The sequence below is a fragment of the Paroedura picta genome, chromosome 7 (genome assembly GCF_049243985.1).
Source record: "Paroedura picta isolate Pp20150507F chromosome 7, Ppicta_v3.0, whole genome shotgun sequence".
NCBI lineage: Eukaryota > Metazoa > Chordata > Lepidosauria > Squamata > Gekkonidae > Paroedura > Paroedura picta.
In genome coordinates this window covers 32,483,403-32,510,003 of record NC_135375.1, presented here as the reverse complement: position 1 = coordinate 32,510,003, position 26,601 = coordinate 32,483,403, and the positions used below count along the sequence as shown (strand labels likewise).

The 26,601-nt window shown below is 41.9% G+C and overlaps 2 protein-coding genes and 1 long non-coding RNA gene across 5 annotated transcripts in view; 1 reads left to right on the top strand and 2 right to left on the bottom strand.

The window, feature by feature from the left end:
- Positions 1-5,134, bottom strand: part of ARSB (arylsulfatase B) — an 82,912-nt gene extending 77,778 nt beyond the window's left edge. Inside the window, exon 1 of one of the 2 annotated variants that reach the window (XM_077347320.1) lies at positions 5,001-5,134. In XM_077347320.1, coding sequence (XP_077203435.1) covers positions 5,001-5,072 — 72 coding nt within the window. In that variant the 5' untranslated portion in view covers positions 5,073-5,134. Of the gene's footprint in view, positions 1-4,729 lie in introns of both variants that reach the window. The other variant, XM_077347319.1, reaches the window with a different exon arrangement.
- A 60-nt stretch (positions 5,135-5,194) lies between these two features.
- Positions 5,195-26,317, top strand: LOC143842317 (uncharacterized). The gene is made up of 4 exons (XR_013233063.1): positions 5,195-5,300; positions 19,052-19,156; positions 23,453-23,622; positions 25,412-26,317. It is a non-coding gene; the product is annotated as an uncharacterized LOC143842317 (long non-coding RNA).
- The window catches only part of DMGDH (dimethylglycine dehydrogenase), an 84,382-nt gene continuing 67,992 nt past the window's right edge, over positions 10,212-26,601 (bottom strand). For both annotated transcript variants that reach the window (XM_077347315.1, XM_077347316.1), the window contains 3 exons: positions 25,683-25,742; positions 15,688-15,822; positions 10,212-13,697 (listed from right to left, as the gene is read on the bottom strand). In XM_077347315.1, coding sequence (XP_077203430.1) covers positions 13,482-13,697; positions 15,688-15,822; positions 25,683-25,742 — 411 coding nt within the window. In that variant the 3' untranslated portion in view covers positions 10,212-13,481. The remainder of the gene's footprint in view (positions 13,698-15,687; positions 15,823-25,682; positions 25,743-26,601) is intronic.

The window sequence follows — 26,601 nt, the reverse complement described above, 5'->3', positions numbered from 1 at the left end:
GTCCCAGTTCGTGGATCAGTCAGTACCGACCGCGGCTCCCTCCTCGTCCTCCTCTCCGGCTGCTACCTCGGGGGCTACCCTGCCACTCTGCCGCTGGCTCACCTTTGGTGTTCTCCGGTGGCTGCCATGGCTGGGGCTCCCTCTCAGTGTGGCACTATGCAGCTGCTGCTGGCAGCGCCCCCCAGTGGGCGGTGGGAAGTCAGAGGAGCCGGGGCTCAAGCGCCGGTGACTCCCCCCCCCCCCGGGCCTCAGTAAAATTGTCAAGCATTGACCGGTCCCCGGTGATAAAAAGGTTGGAGACCACTGTGCTATACTACAAGAGGCAGGGAGTCCTTGGGAATAAGACCTTAAATGCTAAACCAGTCAACAGGGGAGATAGCGATCCATGCTGCAATACTAGTTATGTTATAAGAAGCATATAACAGAATCTTGCCAAGACTGCTATTATTTGGAAAATGTTTTAAAAAAACAACAACATGGTCCTTGGGAAGGAAAATATACTTAGGTAAAAAAAAATTAGTTTCCATATTCCTTTTTCAAAAATGAACAAGGAAAAAAATGATATGTAGAATAAAAGCATAAAATAACAGAATGAATGAAAAATAGTAATTTTCATAGTTGAATGAAATTAACAGTAATATATTTGTGCTAAGAATAACGATAGTCTTCACTAGAAGTCTGGGAAAGAAGGAAGTGGTCTTGTGGTTAAGCTTAGAGATGAGAAAGCATTCAATGGTGGGGGTGGTAACATGCACTGTTTAGCAATGCCTGGGGCACAGTATTAATGAACACAGAAAAATCTTTTTTGAAACAACAGTTTTAAGCACAGAAGTGTGCTCTGCACACAGGATAGCATCAAAACACCTTATGCTCTCAAGCAGTGGTCCCCAACCACCAGCTCCCCCCCCCGCCCCCACCCGCAGTGAGAAACTTCCCAGGCCGCAAGCAAATCGGCCACCAAAGCGGCCGATTAGCTTGTTGCTCACCAAGCTTCTTTTTTTGGGGGGTGGGGAGGGAAGCAGGACTGCCGGCACAAACGTGCATGCACGGCAGGTCCGCGCATACGTGTTTACACCACGTGCAGCAGCAAACATGCATGCATGGCAGTTCCGCACATGGCACAAATGCGCAGGCGCGGACCTGCCGCACATGCGCTTTTGCGGCCGCGCATGGCACAAACGCACATGTGCGGACCTGCCGCACATGCATGGCATGCACGGCTGCCAGATAGCCCTCCCCTCCACCTGTCCGCAGCCTTAGAAAGGTTGCGGACCACTGCTCTCAAGGACCACAGTCAATTCACACATTTCAGGTGCCTGCAATTTAATGTGACCAAGTTCAAATTTTCATGAACAGGAGATGTTAAAGTACACTCAATGAGCATGCTGGGTATTCTCCTTTCATAATAACCACCTGATATCATATCTTTTGCAGAAACAAGAACGTTAGTTAAAATAGAGGAGGGCCATGGAAACATTAGTAAGTTTTAGTAAGCTGCTTTTAATGTTATACATTTTCTCTCTAGATTCTCAAGTTCTCTCAAAAATTATATTCAACCTGCAAAGGGTTTTGTGGATTTCTTCACCCTCTTGGAAAATGTTCCTAAAAGTCTTTCTAACATGCACAAATAAGCCATATTTAGCATTTTGAATTACAGTTTACCATTTCCCTAAAACACTTTCACAGAAGCCACTAGAGGTCTCCCCAAATCAAATAATTGCCCATTCCAATTGCACAGTTAAACTAGAAAATAACTAGAATACCTCTCTACATCCTTTCACACACTGAGGTAAATTTTCCCTCCAGAATGTGACCAGATTGTCCCACTTTTGGAGGGACATCTGGGGGCACCTGGCAAACTGTACTTATTTTGAAATTAAAAAAAATATTTATTACAATACTATTTCTGCATTCTATGCACTCTATAAAACTTTTTGTTGCTCCATATAGACCAAATTTTTAACCAAGAACCCCCCCCCCCCGGTCAATGGTGTCTCACTTTACCAATGTTAAAATCTGGTCACCTTACTCCAGAATGAAACTCATTGTCCCACCCTGGCTTCATTCAGCCTTGGGAACTTCGGGGAAGGTGCACAGGTACCGTACCTTTTATTACAGCCCTTTAACCAGAATGGTACTGAGGCTTTTCAAAAACAAAGTAATAAAATCTTTTATTTACAAAGAGGGAAGAGTTGTTGGATTGGAGCAATCATTTTCTTTTTACAAATCAGTTATTTTCACAGCTGCTAGGTCTCAATTTTCAGTTGTTCACAGGCTTTTCTTAGGGATGTTAAGGTTGTGTGTTTTTTTTTAAACTGAGAGGTTTCTTTCACTTCACTTAGCTTATCCAAAACCTCATTAGTTTTACTTTGATCTTAATGAGTTCCACTGGACCACCCTCTGGTTCTTAGAAAATGGGCACTCTGATGTTGTATAACTTTCTCCCTTTCTGAGGTAACTGAAGCTCTACCTCACACACACATCTTAGAAAATACCCTCCTCATTTCCCCTTACAATTAGAAAGGGTTCTACTTTCTCTTCCTTAGAAGGTTTCACTTCTCACTTTGGCTTAATTTGGCAGCAAACACCTGTCTACCCAAATTCTGCCAAATGACTGCGCTGGTTGACCACAGGCTGTGTGGATTGGCTCAGATAGATGAAAATCCAGTACTCTCACTAGAGTTTCTCCTCAGAGGGCTTTTTCAGATAAGGATTTGTTAGACTTCTCTCTAACCAGACTCAGACTGAACTAAATTCCCTCCAGCCCAAAATCCGTATAACAACTCCCATTCAGATGAGACTAGCCAGTCACAGAGCTTTGCCTAGTCACACACTCTCAGCTGAACCTACCTCTCAGGGATCTTGTGAGGATGAAAGGGAGGAGAATGAATGATGTGAGCTGCTGTAGGTCCCCACTGGGATAGTAATATAAAGTAAATAAAAGGAAATCTTCCAAGCATAATGGTCCAGCACATCATTGTTCTCAGCATGCATACCAAGGTATTACCTAGCCGCCTTCTATCATTTCCCTATTAATTATTTTGACAACGCAGTTTGCGACCGGGCATATGACAAAGAAGTAAATCTAATACCTCCAAGTCCTAAGAATAATAAAAAAAAACAGTGGTACTACAGTAAAGAAAAAAAGAGTCTCTAGGCCTAGAACATATTTTGTTCCCAAATCTCAAACTTTCTTTAAGGAAAATAGTCACTTCATACAGGAAATTGTCTGAATCTTGGATAGTTTGTCCTGTGTGTTCAACACTATGACACCTTAAGTCCAAGGAGTTGAGATGGCGTAGAGTGGTAAGGCAGCAGACATGCAGTCTGAAAGCTCTGCCCATGAGGCTGGGAGTTCAATCCCAGCAGCCGGCTCAAGGTCGACTCAGCCTTCCATCCTTCCGAGGTCTGTAAAATGAGTACCCAGCTTGCTGGGGGGTAAATGGTAACGACTGGGAAAGGCACTGGCAAACCTCCCCGTATTGAGTCTGCCAAGAAAACGCTAGAGAGCATTACCCCAAGGGTCAGACATGACCCGGTGCTTGCATAGGGGATACCTTTACCTTTTTACACCAGCAGTCCCCAACCCCCCGTCCAGGGACTGGTCCCGGTCCATGGCTCCTCCTCATTCTCCTCCCCGGTTGCTGCCTCGGGGGCTGCCCTGCCACTCTGCTGCCATCTCAGCTTTGGTTCTCTCCGGCGGCAGCCATGGCTGGGGCTACCCCTCAGCGTGGCACTGTGCAGCTGCTGCTGGCAGCACCCCCAAGCATGCGACGGGAAGTCAGGGGTGCCAGCGGGAAAGCAAGTGGAGCAGGGGCTCAGGCAGCAGCAGCCCTCGGCAAAGGACTACCCCCCCCCCCGGGGCCTCAGTAAAATTGTCAAGCATTGACTGGTCCCTGGTGATAAAAAGGTTGGGGACCACCAATGTACACGATTTAAATAAGCCTGCACAATGTCAGTAACTCTAATGCTGGAAAAAAGTTACTCTGCATAATGCATCCCAGAGAATTAAGACAGATTGCTAGGGGACAAGACTTGAACCCAGGTTACTCACACTCACACTTCCCTCAAATAATTTTCCCTTATTACATTAACAATGATTATAACTATTTACACTGTGCATAAAAACTCTCAACAATAGAACCAAACAAAATATCACAAAGAAGGGAGCAAAGTAAACATTCTCCCAACTTTTTTCTTTTATTCACCCAACCTTTCTCCTTTATGGGGAATCAAAGCAGCATGCAAACCTCTACTCACAAGAGTCTCGTGACTAAGTCAGGCTGACTGCTGGAGTACCAGGGTCACCCAGAGTGCTTTCAGTTAAACGGTTCAGTTTCAAACCACTTCAGCAATGGTTTGCAAGTGGACTTCACATTGCACGTAGTAAAATCCAGTTACAAAATGCTGGATTGAAAGCACATTATTTAGTGTGTGCAAAAGCATCACTAGTCTCAACTACTCAGTACTAAAGAAGGAGACATTTGAGAACACAACAAAGCCACAGATCGATATAACATCAATGAGCCACAGCACGTCAAAAGCCGTGTCCTATTGACAGGGCACTCACGCGGTATAGCAGGCTGACTTTAGTTATCAGGAGCCAGGGGAGGAAGAGTCCTGGCCAAAGTTTCCGTGGCAGGCCTGGGCAGACCATCTCGGGATTCTCTCTCCCGTCCAGTCCGGCCACCCTTCCCCTCCGGCCCCAGGGCCGCCCGCTGCCTCCTACCTGGTACCTGCCGGTGAGCAGCTGGCTGCGGGACGGGGTGCACAGGGGCTGCGTGTAGTAGCGCTCCAGGCGCACCCCGCTGGTCCCCAGCGCGTCCAGGGCCGGCGTGCGGATCTCCGAGCCGTGCCAGCCCACGTCGTTCCAGCCCAGGTCATCGGCCAGCACCAGCACCAAGTGCGGCGGCGGCGGCCGGCCGAGGCACACGCGCAGCCAGAGCAGCGCCTGCAGCAGAGACAGGGGCCCGGCGGCCGGACGCTTCGGCATCGCTCACCCCTGACCGGCAGCCGCAGCAGGAACTGGGAGCCCGTGAAGGAGAACCGAGGACCGCCCCGCGGCGATGCATGCCCGCCTTGGAAAACAAGAGCCTGCAGCCCGCCCCATGCTGCAGACCGCCATGCCGCGCCTCTGGCTCCACCCCCCGGGAGGGCAAGAAACCGGAACTCGGAGCTCTGCTGCTTTACTCCGGCTGACTCCGAAAGCGGGGAGACCACATGCAAAGGGGCTCTAGTCCGTCCGCGGCACGTTGGGAGGAGATGGCTCTTAAGGTAGCTGCAGCGTCAAGGGTGAAAAGGTACAGGTCTTTTCCCCAGCAAATGGGGATCTAGCGTTTTTCCATGCCAGATCATACCTCTGCACAAGTTACAGCATCATGGATAGCTACCATTCCCCCACCCCCACCCCGCTTGGCGCACATTTTCAAACGCAAGTTAGAATTTCGCCACCATAAACACGTGCCTACCATTTAGCCTTTCAAAAGCACACGCCTACTCTAGATCTCTGCCTGTATTACTGTTTGGGTCACAAAAGTCTCTCTAAACCTTGAGGTACCTAATTAAGGTCAAACTATTTTGAGTAATTATTTATGTACTCTTATAATATGACGCTAGTCTAGTAATAATTCTTTCAGCATTTGGAGCTTTCACATATTGCCTTTTTTTTAAGGACCTGTCAGTTAGGACACTGTTCTTGTCCCTAAATTGCCAGTGGTGGTAGTGTGTGGCCCAGGGCATGCCTCATTTAGGTTTGGCCATTGTTATATCTGAAAGAGCAAAAGTGTGAAGGCAAATCTAAGACACAGAGACAGAATTTAGGATTTGTCTGCTCAAGCTCCAAAGAGCTTTATGGTATTCCAGGGATTATATGGCATATGATTGATTCTGAGAAGGGCAGCTATGAAGGAGTGAGAATTCTGCTAGTGAACAGATCAAAATAATTCATGGCATAGTATTCTTCATTACAATGTGAAAGTTGGACAGTTATCAAATCAGGCCTGAACTTTCCCTTGAAGCTAAAACAACTAAAACAAGGTCATAAGTGGTTTTTAATATGATGTGCTTAACATTTTAAAGTTTTTATTCCATTCATGTTTTATTGTTGTATAACGTACTACTGTTGTACATTACCCAGAGCTGCTAGGGAGGGTGGTATATATGTTAAATAAGTGAATATATCTTTGGTCACATCATGAGAAGACAAGAAACACTGGAAAAGGTAATAATACCAAGAAAAGTTGAAGGTGGCAGGAAAAAGAGAAAGATCCAACCGGAGATAGAATTATAGAGCTGGAATGCCCCATACAGGCTATCTAGTTTAACCCCCTGCTCAATGCAGAATCAGCCTAAAAGCATTCTCCTTTTGACTCGAATCAAGAAAACCCTGGTTTTGGAGGTAATTAATTAATTGGATCACCATAAGTCAAAAGTGACTTGACAGCACTTAATATACACCAGAGTTGCCAATCTCCAAGTAGTAGCTAGAGATCTTCTGGTATTGCAGCTGATCTCCAGATAAAAGTTTATCTGGAGAAAAAGGCCACTTGGGAAGGTGATTCTATGGTAGTCGTTCTCAACCTTCCTAATGCCGCCGCCGCTGTGGCACCACCGCCACTCCTGTGGTGCCGCCGGCATGGCAGCACGGTGACCCCTAGGAAAAGGGTCTATCGACCCCCAGGGGTCACAACCCCCAGGTTGAGAACCGCTGTTCTATGGCATTATACCTCATTGAAGTCTCTCCCCCCAAACTTAACCCTCCTCAGGCTCCACCTCTAAAATCTCCAGTTATTTCCCAACCCAGAGTTGGTAATCCTCACACACACATATGGTACATATCTCCTTAACCCAGTTTCCACACCTTCTTATATGTCATGTAGGATAGAATACCTCTCTACACCGTTCCCGCATTGAGGTAAGTTTTCCCTCTGTAACGAAGCTCACTGTTCCACCCAATCACTGTTTGATCTCTTTGGCTTTCAGCCCGGAGAGCATTTGAAAAGGTGTAGAGCTGCCTTTTCTTTGCAAACCCTTTGTCAGAACGGCCTTGAGGCTTTTTTTAATAAGCAAATAAAATATTTACTTACAAAGAGGAAACAGTTGTTGGAATGGAAGAATCACTAATTTTTACAAATCAGTTTACAAGCCTTTCAGATGTTTATAGTTCTTTCCCAGTTGAGAGGTTCATTTACTTGTATTTATCCCAAACACATTTGACTTAGTTTGATCTTGTTGGGTTCCACTGAATCACCCTCTGGTTCTTACAAAGTTAGCACACTGAGTTTGTGGCAGAATTTCCTCCGTTTCTGAGGTGTACCACCTCACACACACAAGTACCTTGGGAAATTTCCCCTTTCAACAAGGCAGGGTTCTATCTCCTCTTCCTTTGAAGGTTTCACCTCACACTTTGGCCTAATTGGGGAGTATTCACCTGAGGTCCCCAATTCTCTCTGCCAAATGGCTGCTTTTGTTGCCAGATACAGTGTGGATTACGTTTCTATCAAATCTAGTACATTCACTAGAGTTTCTCCTCAATTGAGTGTTTTCAGCTGAGACAGGGGAGGCCAAACTGGCTTTCCATGGACTATAGTTACCTTGCTGGCAGGGGATCAAGGTAATTGCTGTCCATGGACATCCAGAGAACCACAGTTAGGCCACCCTTGAGCTAAAGTTTTGAACCAGACTTCTCTCTAGCTGAACTCCTCCTGGTGGACAGCTGTTAATACTCATTTCCACTCAGCTGTGGCTAGCCAACCACAAGCCAACTCTGGCTTTTAAGCGCCTAATAAGGAGTTTTCACTCTTCCCTCACTGTTGTTGTTACAGGCTCAGAACTTCCTTTTCCAGGTGCTGAGCATCACAACATGGCACAAGGGGAATATAAACATGCTTTTATCTGCAGTGTATCAGATAAGTATGATCAAGTATCAGATCAAGTATGGGACTAGAAGAGCAGCTTCCTGCACACCTGACTATGATCAGTGCTAACGGGCTATTGTAATACAGTGTTAAATCTACTGAGACCAAGGGCTAGGTGAATTAGGAAGCTATTTCTTTAGCCTAAGAGATCAGCTGACATGCTATCCCGCATTACAAGAAAGCTCCCATTTCTTAGCTTACCCTCCCCCTGCAATTCCTCACAGAACCCCTGCTTGTAGATATTATTTTGGAATTTGTTGTCATTCAGAGTAGCATTCCTAATAGAAACATTTGCAAAGGCAAATTTTGAAGAACCCATTGTGTTGCAATCTTTGATGTAAACCTCTGGGAGAGGTTGCTAAGAAATCTCATTCTTTTCCTTGCTGAAATTTGTGTCTGTTAGTGTACAGGAAGTGAAGTTAGGAAGAGGTTCTTTTTACAGAAATAGTGTTGACATACCTTGGTTTTGTTAGTACTATTTCTTTAGTAGATCCTCTTCCCACACAACCTGGATAGTATTGCTAAATTTTAAACTTGCAACTTAATTGCAATTTCTGCATTTAAAATGTGCTGAAGATATTTTTAAAAATGAAACGCAGTGTTTAATCAATTAGAAAAGTTTGTGAATTAGGATCCTTTTGTAAGAAACAGATATTCTTATGTGTGCTATTTAGCTCCAATTACATTAATGAAGGGTGGGCTGTAACCTAACCTAACATTTCTACACATACTTGCCATATGAGGAGAACAATGTTGGGGTCCAGTGGCACTTATAAGGCCAACAAAGTTTACTTCAAGGTATAAGCTTTTGTGTGCATGCACACTTCTTCAGATACCAAGGATTGTGCATGCACGCAAAGCTTATTCCTTGAATTAAACTTTGTTGGTCTTAAAGGTGCCACTGGACTCAAGCTTTGTTCTGCTGCTTTAGGCCAACACAGCTTCCCACTTGAACCTCCCTGTCATACTAGGTACTAGTGTTTAACTACCTGCTCTGGATGTACACTGCTTATATAGCCAGTTTGGTATAGTGGTTAGCATGTCAGACTAGGATATAGGAAACCCCAAACAGAAGAGCATCTACACATGTGCACACAATGTACCAAGCAGTGAAAGGGTAATTGGGCAGGCAGAGCAGCAAGAAGGAACTGGGGGCAGAATGGCAAGGAGGTGGGAGGTGGAGTGATTAGGCAGAGCAGCAAGGAAGGTGCTGGGATGGGCAGAATAGTGGTGTTAGCTGGGAGAAGGGTGAGAAAGGGTGGTGGCAGAGAGGTCAGAAGAGGCAGTGGTTGGGCAAGTGGGAGGTAGAGCCAGTGTTGTGGGTCAGCTGCCTTGAACCATGAGGAAAGGAGAAATATATACATTTTTAATAGGGTGAGAAGGAGTTGAGTGTGTAAGAAAAAGATCAGGTAGCAATAGAAGGATGAAGCAGGAGGAGCAATTGGCCATGGAAAGAAAGCGTAGAGAAAGGTGGGTGGTGAGGTGTGGTATCAGAAGCCGAAGTACAAAACAAGGGTCAATGAAGAAATGTCCCCATTTCTCAGGGGTCCCTGATTGTAAACACCTATTTCTGAGCAATGCCCACTGGTCTCCACAAAGTGGTGCTCCTGGGGGGTAGAGAACCCTGAGATGACAGAGGGTCTACAACAGGAAATTGCCGATTTTGTCCCAATTCAACCCAATGTCACCTTTAAGAAAAATCAAATCCCTGAATGGCTGAACAAAATAGGCCCAAATCACTTAAAGTATAAGAAAATAATTTCCAAATGGATTTTTTCCACTCCAGCTAGCACCATGGGCAGTGCTGTCAGCTTCTATATTTTACTGTGACCTGCTTTGTAAACGGATATTCAGATCTGTACAATGCAATGTCAACTTGCATTAAATCCCTGGCAATGATAGGTGCTCATTATTCAAACAGTGTTTCTGCTGGCATGTCTTATTTATGCTTCTGCTCCTATACTGAAGGTCTAGATGTATTGTTTCCTTTGCAAGACTCTGAACTTTTGAGCAGTTTCTGGTTAAATGACCTTTGTAAAGGACAATGAACAGAGTATTGAATGGAAGGAGTACAAGCGCTGTATCCTTTTCAAAGTTAGTTTTAAGATTCATAGGTCTCCTGGAAAGGAAACATGGCTTGAGACACTGATCAATATTTTATGAATTTGATGGTCTGTACACTATAGAGCAAAGCACTATAGCATTGACAATCCGGCTAGAAGTGTCAGAAGCAATAATATTGGTGGAAAGACAGCTAGCCCATTATGTGGTAAGTAAGAAATGGAGAAGGAAGAATTGTTCATGATCCTATCCAAATGATTTATTCCTTTAAAAAAATTATATCCAGCATTTCTGTCCAATCAGGGCCACTCAGACAGATAACAATTAAAGCATTATTTAAAAACACACATGTCATAAAATGAATTAATACCAAGACAATTAAAACCAGAAATTAAGACATAAGGCAGGAAGGAGGGATTATTGAGGGAATAGTAAATGAAGTCTTCACCCACTGGAAGAAAATAGCAAGAAAAGGGGATGAGTCATAATTTAGCCCAAGCCTTGTAGTAGCTCGTTTATTCAAGTTTGAACCAAGAACTCTGATGATGCTACTGGAAATCCTTTGCACATCTGAACAATAGAGAAAAATATTGATCTGCCAAGGGTTGCCAATAAAATTGTTTTCGCTCTTGGCTAAAAGTTGATTGGATGAATAATAGCAAGTCCAGATTAAACAGATTTAAAGGTTTTCAATTGAACTGTAACACTAATCCAGCCTTTTTCTACATTTTTACCATTGAGAAACCCCAGAAACATTCTTCAGGCTTCAAGAAACTCCAGAGGTGGTGCAATGTCCAGAATATGGTTAGAAAGCATAGCTACGTACATGCCCACATGGAGCTCCTCCCATCCCCACCCCTTCCAGTCCCATCATTGGCTGGGGGGGGGGGGAAGAAACTTTACTATATATGGTAATATCACCCAATACATGTTTAACAAATTTTAAAAATATAATAAAAATTAACTCCCACCCATTTGGGAAACCTTTCCAGGGCCCTCAAGAAACCCTGGTTGAGAAAGCCTGCACTGATCTACCTATTTTTTCATGGCAAAGTATTATTGGTGTCCTCCTATAAAGAATCAGTATCAGACCTCAGGTCTGACCACAGAAGCCTTATCAACATGGTGCTGGAAGAAAGGTGTTTAAGTCCTTCCAGTGATGTTTTTTATGACGGGATTCATGTCCATTTATTATTTGGCATAGGGACCGACTGTCCGATGCAGAGGATGGAAGGTCATTGCTGACATTTGGTGGCATATGTAATGTTGGAAGATGAACAGGTGAATGAACCTGGGATGGCACAGCTGGTGCTATTAGGTCTGGTGACTATGTTATCAGAGTCAACATGGGGACAAAGTTGGCATCTTAGTTTGTTGCAGGCCCTGGTTCCGGAGTCTGTGTCCATGTTAGGAAGTGCATTGTTGTGAGTGAGAAGTTTAAGGTCTGTAGGCAAGAAAAGGTTTGCCTCCCAATGCCTGTGAGAGAGAGGAGCATCATTGTTCAGCATAGGTGGTAGGCTGTCAATGATCTCTTGAACCAGTTTCTGTATAAGACCACTAGCAGTGTTGTTTTTTCATTTCAACCTATCCTATAGCACAGTGGTCCCCAACCTTTTTATCACCGGGGACCACTCAACGCCTTTTACTGAGGCCCGGTAGGGGGGGGTAGTTTACTCCTCTACTCTCAACCACTGCCCTAGCGCTCTCTGATCGCTATGGTAATGTTTAAACATCCCTTCAAAATAAGATACAGACACGCCACAACAACGAAGTGTGTTGTAAAGTTCTGGGGGGGATGAAATAAGGGGCCGGGGGGGGAGAAGGTGTCCTTCGGGGCCCACCTCCAATTAGTCGAAGGACCACATGTGGTCCGTGGCCCACAGGTTGGGGATTGCTACTGTAGCAGGTTATTCCTTGGTATCACTTTGGCTTTGTTGATCTGATCTAGCATTTAAAAATACCCACAACACTCAAAAAAACTGTGAAAGAACATATAATGTTCCAGGTCATTCCATTGCTGACCTAAGAGTGGCAGTCCTTAAATAGGGAAGCTTCAAAGGAAGGTTACAATGGGGGATTGCTGAACTTGAGTCCACTTACAAGGTCAGGACAGTGGACCAAGGCTGGAAAGAGACATAGGAATCTTTTCTCACCACAAACACAAATTTTCTGTCCCTAAACATTTCTCCTCTGCTCTAATAAACCTGATTTAAATGCTCACTGTCCCTCTGCATCTTGAGTTTATTCTTTGCAACACCTTTCCCACCCTCTGACTGGCATACAAGGACGCCATTCTGACTTGTATCTGATAAACAACACGGTGCTTATATCAAAAATACCTTATTGGTTTCTAAGGTACTTCTGGACTTGTGCTCAGCTGTTGTACTGCAAACCAACATAACTGCCCTCTTAAATTACATTGTTTGTATCATTTCATATCCACGTTCTAAGTACTTCACATATTACAATGAATTATGTTTTAATTTACATCTCAAAAGGTGTATATAATTTTATGCCAGAGAATGAAAACATTTTGTTATAACAATATACTGAACTTTAGTAATACAAAGAACTTTCCAGATGAACAATAAATTTACACAATAAATGTGAAGTTATTATTCATATGTTGTGGGAGATCAAAAACAATTTTCTTCAAGGCATGTTTTCACTGAATGGGTGTCATGTCCCCCTAGCATTCAAACCTCCTTTATGTTGGGTGGGAGGAGAAATTCCAACTAGCATGTCAACTGCTTTGAACACTGTATCCACTGCAGCATAGTTCTAGAAATGTGACAGTTTTCTATTGCAACATCACTGGTGATGCCAGTTAGTAAACTTTTAAAAAGTATATTACAGTAATTAAAAAAAAAACCTTTTGAAACTGTGCACTCCACTGATTGTAGCACAAGTCTCAAAACACTCCTCACTTATTCCCGGGCATATACAAAGAACGAGGAATTTACTGCCAGAGGGTGGCCACAGGAATGAATAATTTTAAAAGGGATTCAGTGGATTCAGGGGGGCTAGGTCCATCAGTGGCTACTAGCCATAGTGACAAAAGGGAACCTACCTGCTCAGAGGCAGTCTGGTACTGGCAGTCAAACCAGTACCTGGGGGCAACATCAAAGGAACAATTATGCTCGGTTGTTGGACCTCCAGAGGAACTGATTGGCCACTGTGTAAGACACAATGCCGGACAAGATGGACTACTGGTCTAATCCAGCAGAACTCTTATTTTTTTTACGAATGCTTATTTCAGTATATCAAATATTTAAAGCACTGACTCCTGTTCAGTGAGAATAGTGAAGATAAGGTGATTAGAAATATGAGAAACTTATCAAAAGTAGATCTCTCTTTCCTCCTTAGCATTCAATAAGTTTACTGATCAGGACCCTCTTTGTGGATGACAAGTAGGAAACATACCTCTGTACAGGAAGCAATTCTGATACCATATTTTTAGGTAAATCACATACACCCTACTGAAGAATGACATGTCTGCCCTGTTTAGCCTTTTGCACTCCCGCCTTTCTTCTGGAGACGAGTTCGTGTTGGTTCTGTCATCACCAGCGGTTCTTGCACCACAGTGGCGGAATAATTTTTTCCAAGTAGTTCAACTTCCAGTTTCTGTCCAACTCTACTGAGTTCCACAGGGACATATGCAAAAGCCAGACTCTGATGAGTACTGTAGCTGTAACATCCAGATGTAGTATTGCCGACCACCTGAAAAATTACGCAAATAACAAATCTTACCAGTGCATGAAAGCCCACTATAACTGGGTTATTAAACATGTGTCATAATGTCAAATACGTGACAGCACATAACGCAGTTGATTTTATATTGGATCTTTTTATGCAAAAGCTGGAAATATCCCTTTCTAGGAAGCAAAGAACAGCAACTACAATACCTGCTGCTCAATATCTAGCTATTATTATAGGAATAATTTGGATTCAGAGAAAGTAATATCACCTGTGTTGCCTATTCTTTGGACCTGTGCAGCATCACTGCTTTGGACCAGAAGCTGCACAGCTGGGGGAGATGCAAGGCACCTGTAGTATTGAACTGCAGAAGGGAACAGGTAAGACGCATGTGTCTTTTCCCCTGCTTTATTGGGCAGCATGCAGGCACAGCCCTTGCTGACCTGCACTGTATTTCTTCCTGATATAGAGGTTATACTGCATTTCTCAGTCCAGCCAAACAAGATGGCTTGATGGTCCAATAAGGTCCCTGTCTGGTCCTATATCAGTGTTGATTCAAAGCAAGATCTTCAGTCTGACCTGTGGCAAGTTGCCTGGAAGTTTTGACAAACCGCTGCCTTCCAGTTCTTCACAAAAAGGAATTGTAAGCAAAACTGGCAGTTGAAGGGAGGGCTCAGCATCTTTTCCTGCCTTCTCTTCCCCCACTTATAACTAGTTTAATTTGAATTAGGGGATGTGTGTACTAAGACAAATACGTTGCTGTCCCATATAATTAACATTTCAGGTTATCTTTGTACTAGAACTCTTATTTCTTCATTCAGATAACAGCATGTACTCTGCCCTAAAATAATATTTGCAGGTCTTCATTTGCCATGAATTTGCACTTCCCCAATTGTGTGTGTGTAAAGTGCCGTCAAGTCACAGCTGATTTACGGTGACCCCATAGGGTCTTAAAGACAAGTGATTAAGTAGAGATGTTTTGCCATTGCTTTCCTCTGCAAAACCTTCAAGCAGTGGTCTTCATCCAACTCCTGATCCTGCTCAGCTTCTGAGATTTATTAATTATATATTTTAGACCACCCTTCTCTGACAGCAGTCTCAAGACAATAGACAACAATTATTAAAATACAATACATAAAATATAAAAACAATTACATTTAAGACAATCAGTTTAAAAAAAGACAAGTTAATAAAATCTTGGGACAGATGAATCAACCTAGGCTTGGGAGGGGGGCAGAGCAAGAGGCCCAATTCAGGTGTCAGTAAGTTGGCTTTGGACTCAACCATACGGCTGGTGGAAGAGTGCCATTTTAAGTGGAACTTTTACAGTGCTGAAAGGACCCAGCTGGCAAGTCATTTCACCAGGTTGAGCCCAGACACACTTCTCTGGGGTCAGGGATCACCAACAGGTTGGAACTAGCAGAGCGAAGCACTCTTCAAGAGAGGCAAGTTCCTGTGATACACAGGTCTTGGACTGAGTAAGGCCTTAAAGGTTAAGACCAATACCTTAAACATAATCTGGAACGTGACCAGATCTGACAAGGTTGGGTTTTTCCACATCCATTCTCCCCAAATTATGGGCATTTGTTTTTTAATCAACATTGCGTTTCTACACGTGCACCTACATATCTCAAGGCTGTTATGTAAAAATTCATAATAAATAAGATGATCTGATTGTGCGAGTTCAGAATGTTGACCAGAAGGCAGCAGGGCAGAAACTGTGCTTGTACCACTTGCACAAAGAAACCAGGAAGGGTATGCTAACAGTGCCTTGCCCTGCAATATGTATGGTTCTTTGGAGAACAAACGGAGAAATGATGCAGACTGGGAGAAACCGTGATGGTATAAACACGCCTTTGGCTATATTATTTAAAAAACAAAACTACTTGGTCAAACTGTCCTTACTGATTTTACATGTATGTATGTATGTATGTATGTATGCATGTATGCATGTATGTATATGAAAGCAGTTTCAACGCCAGTTTCAGCTGAAATACAATCTACAGTCACTTGCCTTGTTATTGTACCAAACACTTTCATTTCCTTCTGGATCAACGTTATCCGTTTCCAAGGTGAGATACACAAGCTGCCGCTGCAGCCCCTTTTCTGTAATCTGCTTCAGTGCTTGCTTTCCTATGAAGTCTGCTGGCTGAGAACAAAGATAATGATGATAAATGATTAGTCAGATGGCTGTGACAAGGTTATAGATGCAAGCATTTAAATTTGCCTTTACTTGTTTTCTCATCAATTAAGGCACAGATAAAAAGTACAAATTAAATCAAGCCATTGGGCTTCATGAATGTGATTTGCATCTGATTTATAAGAGGCATGGTTCAGATGTCTTACCCCGTGTATTTCTACATCTGCGACCTTTATGATCTATATCTTTCTATTATTTTAAAAAAGAGATCATAATGAAATGATCTCGGTATCTTTTTCCTGAGGAAGTAGTGTCAGGGGCACTCAGATAAATTTACTGAAATAAAATTACCACTTCTCTTTAAAATGCTGTGATGCCAAGAACAGAGATAATAGACATTTCTTAGAAGTGTTCTTTGGTGTGCAATTCACTGCCATCATAATAAATGGCAATTACTGGAGAAATAAAGCTCCAACTGGTGTTTTCACTTAAAATAACCTCAGATAACACTGGAAATCGGTGACATTTCTGTCTCAGTTTTTCTCTGCCTTCTGGAGTCACTCAATTACTAATCTAGATGGGTCTGATTCATTTTAAGGCAGTCCACTTTTTTGTCTCAAGATATGCTTATAGCTACTGGCTTAGATATTTTAAAATGGGTATTAGATAAAGTTGTGGTGAATGGGTCTATCAACTGCTTCTAACCATGATAGTTAAATTTTCAGAGGAAGCTGCTAGGAAACAAACAGTCTGTCTGGCAGGGCACCCCATTCTGTCCCCTTTGATGCCCCTTAAAGTGGCAAAGTGCCTAAAGTGGGCTGCCCCAGAGGATCCAACAGACCATTCCAGAGTGTCAAGAAGACGACCCAGGAACAGTCTAGAGGCTGGTGCTTTTCCTGCAGCTTAGCTGGCCAGCTGAAATTTGGCTGGAAATTATAACTATGACAATAATGACTCTGCAGTCCAGCTGGCTAACAAGAATGCACAGGCAAGGCACAACAAGGGACCATCCCAACCAAGAGGTGGAGGCCCAATCAGAGAGCTAATTGGCCAGGAATGGATGAAGGGCAGTATTTTAGCTGACAGAAGGTAGAGGAAGCCTGTAATGGCCAAGTAGCCCAAACAATAGGGGGTGGAGCATGTGAGGCCTCCCAATCCATGGTGTTCATAAGTTGGGAGATCCGAGCAGGCCATAGGCTCTGCAGCCATCTTTTGGGTGCCACTTTTTTGAGTGCTTTTGTGGCTCATAACAGAATGCCTCATCTGATGGTGCTGAGGTAACCCTGGCGAGATCCCTGTCTGCCTGAACAGAGATCTCCTTTGCTCCTGCTGTGAGGGGAGCTCTAATTCTTCTACTGAGAGGAAGCCATCACTGTTCTCGCCCTAGCTTGAGTGGCTGCCACTGACACACTATGCAAGCCCAATGTTTAAAAAATGGCTGCCACAACTATTCTCTGTTCTTTACTCTCTTCATCCCCCAGTCAGGGAGCTGAGTAGGACAGGAGGGTAAGAGCTGAGTATAAGAACAGATGTAGATTAGAGGGTTAAAGATAATAAGGTTAGAGAAATAAGACAAGTAGATAACGGTAGAGAAGATACAAGACAACCTACTCTGAACTACTCTCCCTGATGAGGCAAGAACAGAACTGAAGGTTGAGTTAATTCCACAGCAGAGACAGGAAGGAAGAAAAAAGTTGTCCCTGCCTCCCTTGAGTGGATAGTGGGGATCACCACCAAGATGCCCTCCACCTCAGAGGGCCAATACAGAAAATCTAACATATAATTTCATTATATTTCATTCTAATATTGCTAGCAATATATCAAATTTTATTTATTTATATTTATATTTCTCCCTCCCCCGAAGGCTTGGGGCGGTTTACAGAGAACAGGGAACAGGAAATAAATTGCCTATTTATTTAAAAAGTCTGAGATATCCCTCTGGTGTTGGGGAAAGAATGGCAATTGCAGGAAGTTGTGAATAGGCAAATCTGTGGCATTGAAGCCTGTGTTTGACAGCTTCTGTTAACAAATGAGTTTACCCATGAGCAGGCAAGTCTTTCGTGTCTCCTCCTCCTGCACTGCCCTTTCCTCTTTGCACAACTTCTGAAGAAGCACAAGGATGATGAAAGAAATGAAGGGCAAACCAAAGCACAAGCCACCCAAGAGGCCAGAGTGGCAGACATACCCTTAGACAGACTGGCAATCAGCCCGTGCCCATTAAAAGCAGCTATCCATAGTAAGCCAGATGACACTGCATTGTTTTTTTTTAATTCCCAGATAGAATATGAAGGAAAGAAGAAATCATGCAGAAAGTTCTGCATTTTACACTCTGTAGAATTCAAAGGTGGCACGGATAGCAATCTGCAAACACTATTTTTCCCTACAGGCTAGCCCTTAAAAGAGATGCCTGCATTGAAATACTTCTCCATCCTCTCAGGACTTACTCTTCAATATTATTCATCTGACTCCCATAAATCTCTCATTTACAAATGGAAAACACAGTTTGCATGAAGGTTAATGCAGCAGTCATAATTGGAGCCTTGAGTGTGACCTGGCAACAGATGTGAATGGCTTTAATGGGTCACTTCTACATTAACTGCATAGAAGGCAGTTAACTCCTGTGAATATATAAACAAGGGCGACAGCTAAGGTAATTCTAACTTGTTTAAACCTTCTTTAACATGGCACAAATTAATGTGCGCCAAGGAAGTTACACGTATAAATGTTATCTTAACCCTACCATGGAAGGAGGAATGCCACTTAAAACTGAGATTACAAAATATAAAGACTGTTCATCTGAAGAGTAAAAACCAGCATTTATTTCCCCCGCCCCCTTAAATTGCTGTTTAGTGTAGGCATGAAGAGAGCAAACTAGCAGAGGACTTTGATTTAAATGTGAGAGAAGGATAAATCTGAGAAATATGAGAAAACTAAGTATAGCACTTTATATGCACATCTGCCAGTCATTTGGTTGAGGTCGACCTGAATCAAACACTTCCCATTGGCCCCCCGAGCCTCCCTCCTGTGGAAACCATTGCCGATCCATCCAACCCACAGAGCCGTCAGGAAGCGATAGTTGTTAATACAGTAGAATAGTGAAACATGGAGAGAACATTATTACTGTATTATTGTTACAATATTGAGTTACCTGTATTGTTACCCATTTTATATAAACTGCCCTGAGCCTTAAGTGACAGGGGAATATAAATATAATAAATAAATATGATTTCTTTTTCAGGATATGTGCATTTGAGTGAACAGCCATACAGTTCCTCCCTCCTCCTCACCACCACTCCATCTGCACTATTAAGATAGTAACATGGGCCTGCTTTACAAGATTAAGGTAAACACTGCCAAAAGATTTTGTATGTGAATTTTTAATTTTTACTTTATTTACACCCCACCTTTCAGCTCACTGGGAAAGCAATAGAGCTTACATAATCCCCCTTTCCTCTGTTTTAGTCTCACAACAACCCTGCATGGTAGGTTAGGTAGAGAGTATGTGACTAACCCAAGGTCACTCAGCAAGCTTCCATGACAGAGTGGGGATTTAAAACTGGGTTTCCCAGATCCTAGTCCAACACTTTAACCACCACACCACGCTGGCTGTCTAGGTGAAGTGAAGAGCCGTATGGAAGGGCAGTATAAAAATCTAAAATAAAAATTTAAAAATAAAAATAAAAATATTCTCCCAGTTACTATCTCATGCTAGAGATTGTTATTACCAATGCACGCCCTTGCTCATTTGTAATAAACGGTTGTACTTAGAGACAGAATTGCACAGATGTGATTCTACATTAACATAAATTATTTTTCCCCTATACACACATTACATTTTAACACTGCTGTATAAGCAGATCTGTGATTCTGAGAACTAGTCGGTTGCATATAATGTATGCAATTTATGCTAGAAAAATAGTTAAGTTCCTTGACTATACCTTGTTTCCATATCATATCTTGCTTTTGAATAAATAGAATTAACTTTCAAAAACTGGTTTATAAAAAATTCTTATTTGGACTTGAAATAAACCTTCTGTGTTTATTCATCTACAGTACTTGATTTACTTTTAAATTATGAACCAACAGCACAATTAGGGGAAGTGATTCACAGGAACTCTGTCTGACCATTCAGGGAAATACTGACTCTATAGTGGGAAAATGTATATAGTGTATGACAGTTGTTCCACAAAGACACGCATACAGTTAGTCAGTTTAAAACTGAATTCTACAAACAGAATGGAGGTAGACATAAGAGAAAAAGTATCTCTTGCACAGAGGCCACCATACTGAATGGAAGGAAAACAGTGTTCATGCACAAATCTCACTAATTTCAATATACGTTTTTGCATCTTATTTTTTCAACATCTGTCTTCATTCTATTTAATGTATTTATTTTTACATTTATACCGTGCCCTTCCCTACAGGCTATCCATGGTGAATTTAATTTTCCACCATAAACCTAGGTAGTATGACTGCACTAAAACCACAGTAATATATTGATTCTATATATATTAAAATATTTTATTATATTCTAGATCATTCCTTCAAGTGATTAATTCATTAACAACATATTTTTTATTGTTTAGCTCACATATATTCCCCCATGAGATATACTTTTTTCCCAGAGATAGCATTATTTACTTTGCGTCTTAATTTGTGAAGTAGATCACTCTCAGTAGCAGCACCTAATTATTTTTAATTTGAAATGTGCAGAGTGGATCCATAGTATGCTCCCAAATTATGAGATTGTTTTCTTATGTGGTCAGAAAAAATAAAAAGAGGTAATTAAGGACAATGAGCCTTGGGTCTCTAGGAACCCAATATTATAATTAATGTGCAAAAAAACTGACAAAAGATATGTGTACATCTTTTAATAGTGCAATTTAATTGGTAAACCTGTTATGGTACTGGAAGTGATCCAAATTATATACACAAAGCTACTCAACTGAGTAAAAGAGCACCAACATCTGCTGCAATCTGCTTTTAACTATCACCTTAAAACCCAGGAGGCCAGGTTTGTGCAACATTTTGAAATTAATTATTCTGCAATGGCCATTCTTGAATAGTTTCAGGACATTTCTCCAAACTATATCCCCTTGAGAGGTGAATATAGAAAAGACATTTGCTCCTAGACAACTATTTGGCAGAATTCCTGTTCTACAGTAAGACCAGTACATTATTTTTAAAGGGGAAATCAGAAAGACTTGTTTTAACTCTGAATTGCATTCTGCCATTGAACTATTAATCCTTATTCACACATGTAAAAGGATGGGGTGGTAACTAAGTTGGCAGAATGGACTAGGGACTGCAAGAAGAAAATAACGGAAGATCACCATGTCCTCTATATTAAGAATCCCCCTTCAAATAGCAAAACATCCCTACTGTATTTGTGTATATCCACAAAGAGTTTTATGTGAAGGAATATTGTTAACTGGAATCCCACCAGCAGTCTGAAGTAGTAGTGCCCATTCCATTATGTTGGCATCCCATTCTTCTGAGAGCCAGTTTGGTGTAGTGGTTAGGAGTGCGGACTTCTAATCTGGCATGCCAGGTTCAATTCTGCGCTCCCCCACATGCAACCAGCTGGGTGACCTTGGGCTTGCCACGGCACTGATAAAACTGTTCTGACTGAGCAGGAATTTCAGGGCTCTCTCAGCCTCACCCACCTCACAGGGTGTCTGTTGTGGGGAGAGGAAAGGGAAGGCGACTGTAAGCCGCTTTGAGCCTCCTTCGGATAGGGAAAAGCGGCATATAAGAAACAACTCTTCTTCTTCTTCTTCTTCTTCTTCATCTTCTATCCCAGTATGCCTGCTAGCCATTTAAACTTAACAGATGGGAAGGCCCATTAAACTGCTAGGTTTAAATGGCTGGGAACTATTTTAATGATCCCTTTTGCTTCCTTCCATCTGGAAGCAGGGAAGCAAAAGAGAGGATTTAAATGACTACTGGCCATTTATTGGTGGACCCATCAAGCTAGGAACTCAAAGGCTGAGCTACAAAAATAATTTTTAAATTTTACAAATATTTATTAAATAAAGAGCACTAATTCAACATATTAAAAACATGGTCATAATTTTAAAGCACCACATTTCTAACTGCACATAAAATAGACCAACAGAATGGACCAAACGCATTTTGACCCCAAGGGGTCTTCCTCAGTGGTCAAATTATTGTAAGAAATGCACTTGTGTACCTTCTAAAATATGTACTTCCTGAGGCCACCTCTCTCAGCTTTTGCCCATCTCTAAATCAAAAGTGCATTCCCACATTCGTCAGAAAAAGCTTTGCCTGAAAATACATATTTTAGAAGGTGGGCTTCAAATCGGATGCCTTAGAAAGACTAGTTGGAGCAGCACCTAACAGATTTTTCTTTGCCACCCAGCAAGCATTTTGATTTTATACATACGTGCATTCTGAGTTAAGCAGCTTGCTCTGGCAGTAAAAAGACTGCACAATACTTCTTTTGCCTTTTACACTAGGAAAGCAACAGTTTGACCTTGATTATTGTACTGATTTTTGTTTTGTATGATATCCACCCAGAGCTGCAAAGAAATGGGCGGTATAAAAAATCAATCAATCAATCAATCCATCCCAATAATAATAGACAACAACTGGAACAAGTTTAAAACAAGCAGCAAACAATACTGTCCTTGTACCCATGTTGCCTGCAAACACAAAGCCTAATACATTTGAGACATTAAGTGTAGAGGGCTGTTAAGGGTTACTGAATGAAGTGATGACAACAATGTGTCAGGGATTTATCCATATTCCCCACAGAGCAGTTCAATTGCCCTTCTGTAGTACATCTGCCAAGCCAGCAGGCGCTTGACTGTGAACCACAATGCCTGACCATGTGTGATCACAGCACTACTGAGAGGCAAGTTGTATCAAAGTCAACGAAGTCTAAAAGGATCTCAAAACTGAAGCACCAGTTCTTAAAGCATTTTTGGGTTGTCTTTAGTTTCAAGAAAGGCAAGTACGGAAGAAGATGTTCAAGCTTTATAAGATGAAGACATATGAGGAAGCAGTTGGTAGTGAATGTATTTTCCCCCTCGCCTACTGTACTAGAATTCATGATCAGTCAGTAAAGCTGATAGGCAGAATGTTCAGGACAGTTCTTTCCAGTTCTTCCGCCAGGCATATGGTTGAGGCCAGGGCAGCTCTCCCACTAATCCATCAGAGGATCCCCTCCAATATTGAGATCTCTAACATCGAGATCATGGTTAGATCTATTGTATTGGTGCCAGCCTCTTCTGAATATTATTCTCTCCACCAGGCTGAACTAAGATCAGAATTGTGACCACCGCCGCTATATGTTATATGTAACTTTTGCTGATGTTAATTGGGGTTTTTATGGGGATTTTATTGTGTTTTAACTATTTATGTTGTAAACCGCCCTGAGACCTATTGGGAGAAGGGTGGTCTAAAAATTAAATAATAATAATAATAATAATAATAATAATAATAATAATAATAATAATAATAATAATAATAATAATAATAATAATACAAAATAATGTTTAGAATTCCATGAATTCTGTTTAAAAAAATACAGCCATGCTACTTATGAATGTTTTGCTGAAATGAACTTACAAATTATATCGCTAATGAATCAACTTATGGAATTCACCACCATAAGGTGGTGGTTTGTTTTTTAAAAAACAGACTGGACAAATGAACAGAGGATCAGCTACTGGCTGGGGGAAGCATCATGTCTAGAGGCTGCAGACTTTTGAGAACAAGAGGATGGGGACAAAGAATATGGGAGGACTACCACATCCCACAAGCAAGTCATCCAGAGACAACAAGGTGAGCCCTGCTGGCTTGAGACCAGAATACCTGATGGACCTTCTAATCCCACAGGAACTGACCCGGCCACTCCAGCCACCTTCAGAGGCTGCTTTAGGTGCCCATGCCATCCGAGACTATATGGCTGACACCTGAGAAATGGCCTTCTCATTTGTGATGCTGAAACTCTGGAACTCTCTCTGCAGAGAATTGTCTATCTCTATTGTCTTTTGCCAATACTGAAGACTTTGTTGTTTTGTTTCCTTAGTAATACTTATTAGCCCTTCCTTGTCAGTGCTTTAATGTGTTTATATTATGTTTTAGTTAATTGTTTTGAATATTTAATATGTATTTATATTTTAAATGTCTGAAATGTTTAAAATAAATACTGGACTGGACTTTAACTTAACACTATACTTTTATGAAGAGCCTCTTGTGGTGCAGAGTGGTAAGGCAGCCGTCTGAAAGCTTTGCCCATGAGGCTGGGAGTTCAATCCCAGCAGCCGGCTCAAGGTTGACTCAGCCTTCCATCCTTCCGAGGTCGGTAAAATGAGTACCCAGCTTGCTGGGGGGTAAACGGTCATGACTGGGGAAGGCACTGGCAAACCACCCCGTATTGAGTCTGCCATGAAAACGCTAGAGGGCGTCACCCCAAGGGTCAGACATGACTCGGTGCTTGTACAGGGGATACCTTTACCTTTACCTTTTATACTTTTATGTTCATTTTAAGCAATGTGTTTATGATTTGGCTGTCTATTTTTGAATAAGCAGAATTCATATATCAATTTATTAAATAGCAAAAGTGTGGCCTCACCTGTGGATAACTAAATCTGGAGATTGGGGCCATACTGAAGCCAATGAGATTTTTCTACAAAGTTGGGGGACCCTCCTGGATTTGAAGAAAAATTTAAAATCTTAACAAAAATATACTGGAGGTATAAATGCCCCCTTATATAAAAAGTGTTTTGTGTGTGCATAGAGAATACATTTACTGTGAAGTTGCAATGGCCACTGGAAGCCCAGCAGCGGCTGTAGGAACACAGTGGTGGCTGCAAGCAGAGCTAAGAGCCACTCTAGGCCCAGCTACAGCAGTGGACACTGGGAGCCACTCCAGGCTTGGAGTGGCTCCTAGACACTGCCAACTCTGTTGCTAGCTCCAACATGATTGGTGGGGCCTAGAGTCTTGCCAGGCTCAGAGATGGAGGGAGGAAGCAGATGGGCAGCCAGAACCATCACTGTTGCTGGGGCAGGGAGCAGGTGGATGGCCAGGAGCACTGTCACTAGACAGGCAGCTGGGAGTATCACCATTACTGAAGCAGGTAAGTTGCTGGGAGCACTGCCATTGTTGAGTACAGGAAGCAGGTAGGCAGGAGAGAATACTACTGCTATAGAAAGAAGATGGAAGCAGGCGAGAGGGCAAGAACGCTGCTAGTACTGCAGTGAGGGGGGAAGAAGTGGGTGGGCTGCTGTGAGAGTGATGGGGAAGGAGGCAAAAAGGGAAATGCAGAAAATGAAAGAGTGATAGGGGAAAGAGAAAGACTGATGGATTGGGTGACAGGGAGATAGGCATGGGAGGGAGAAATAAATTAAATTCTGGGCTGGACTTTAATAATATACTTATGTTCATTTCAAGGATTGTGTTTATGATTTCAAAAGGGCTGGAAAAAAGAAGGCATGGCAGACTGGGAGAAGTAGGGGGATAGGAGAGGAACCAAAAGTGCAAGAAATGGGATTCCCTCTACAAGTTTCACGTGCACCCCACTTGTATTTCATTAAAGTACTCACCATCTAAATATATTGTTTTTTTTAGAGAAGAAATGCAAATAGGATTACCATTTGAAGTGCTCCAACCTAAGAAACACATCGCAATGCATAAGAAAATTATACACTGTGTGTCACAAAAGTATCCTTTTTGAATCTCTTATCAGGTATCTCTTTTTAAATTATTTACTTTTCATAAATTACTCTTCATAAATACTGGAAAGGGCAGACTTGCACATGGCAAGACTATATACATTTATTGACAACACTTATAGAATTTCACCAATAATTATATAGCTCTGAAAATATTGTAGGCCTACCTTATTCAACTTTATAAAATATTTCAGCCCAGCTTCCAACGGATTGGTGTCACAATTCATCTGTTTAAGAAAGGTACAAGAGAAGAGAGCCTTATTCTATGATGGCCACCAGGGGGCATATTTTCATCACTTCTTTCTAATTTCTCACATTGTTTTCAAATTATTTTTCTTACACCCAGTAAATAAAATATGTTTTCGTAAAAGAATTGTAATTCTCAATGGCATTTGTACTGCAATGCTCATAATTCACAAGGCAGGTATATATTCCTTCAATATATTTAAAATAAGTGATGAGATCTTGCAAAACATAAGTCTACTCAGGCATAGAACAGTAACAGTAAATCAAGTAAAAGGCAGAAATTTCCCTCCAAGTCCAACAAGAGCTTCTTATTTATCTAACCTTACTTACCCCTCCCCACAATGACTCTGTTGAGACATTGTGCAAAACCATGGTTTCATTAATAGTATTATTCTTTGCATGTAGGCCATTCTGCTAATGATAGTTAAGGTCTGTCAATCTAGGATCTGAAACCAAATCTGAAGTTGGCTTACTAACAACTGTCAACCCTACAATGTGTTTTTGTGATATCTGGTTTAATTCTGATTTAATCCTGACTTCTTATCTTATAATGCCCTCCTGCAGAAAGCATTAAATGAAACCAATCTGTGTTGAGGCAAACCAGAATTTGGGTGATTGTCTAGGAGCCAAATCCTGATTTCACAAACTAACCATAGTTAAAACAAACTATAGTTTATACTCCTTTTAAGATGGTTTCTGTATTATGATGCTCCCTTTAACTAATTTTTTACTAGTAATTAATTTTTAACTCTTGTTTTAAATTTTTTAATTTCCTAATTTTAATTTGTTAGACATATTGTTCCGTGTCTAGGCCCTTTATTATTTTTCTACTACGGGTAA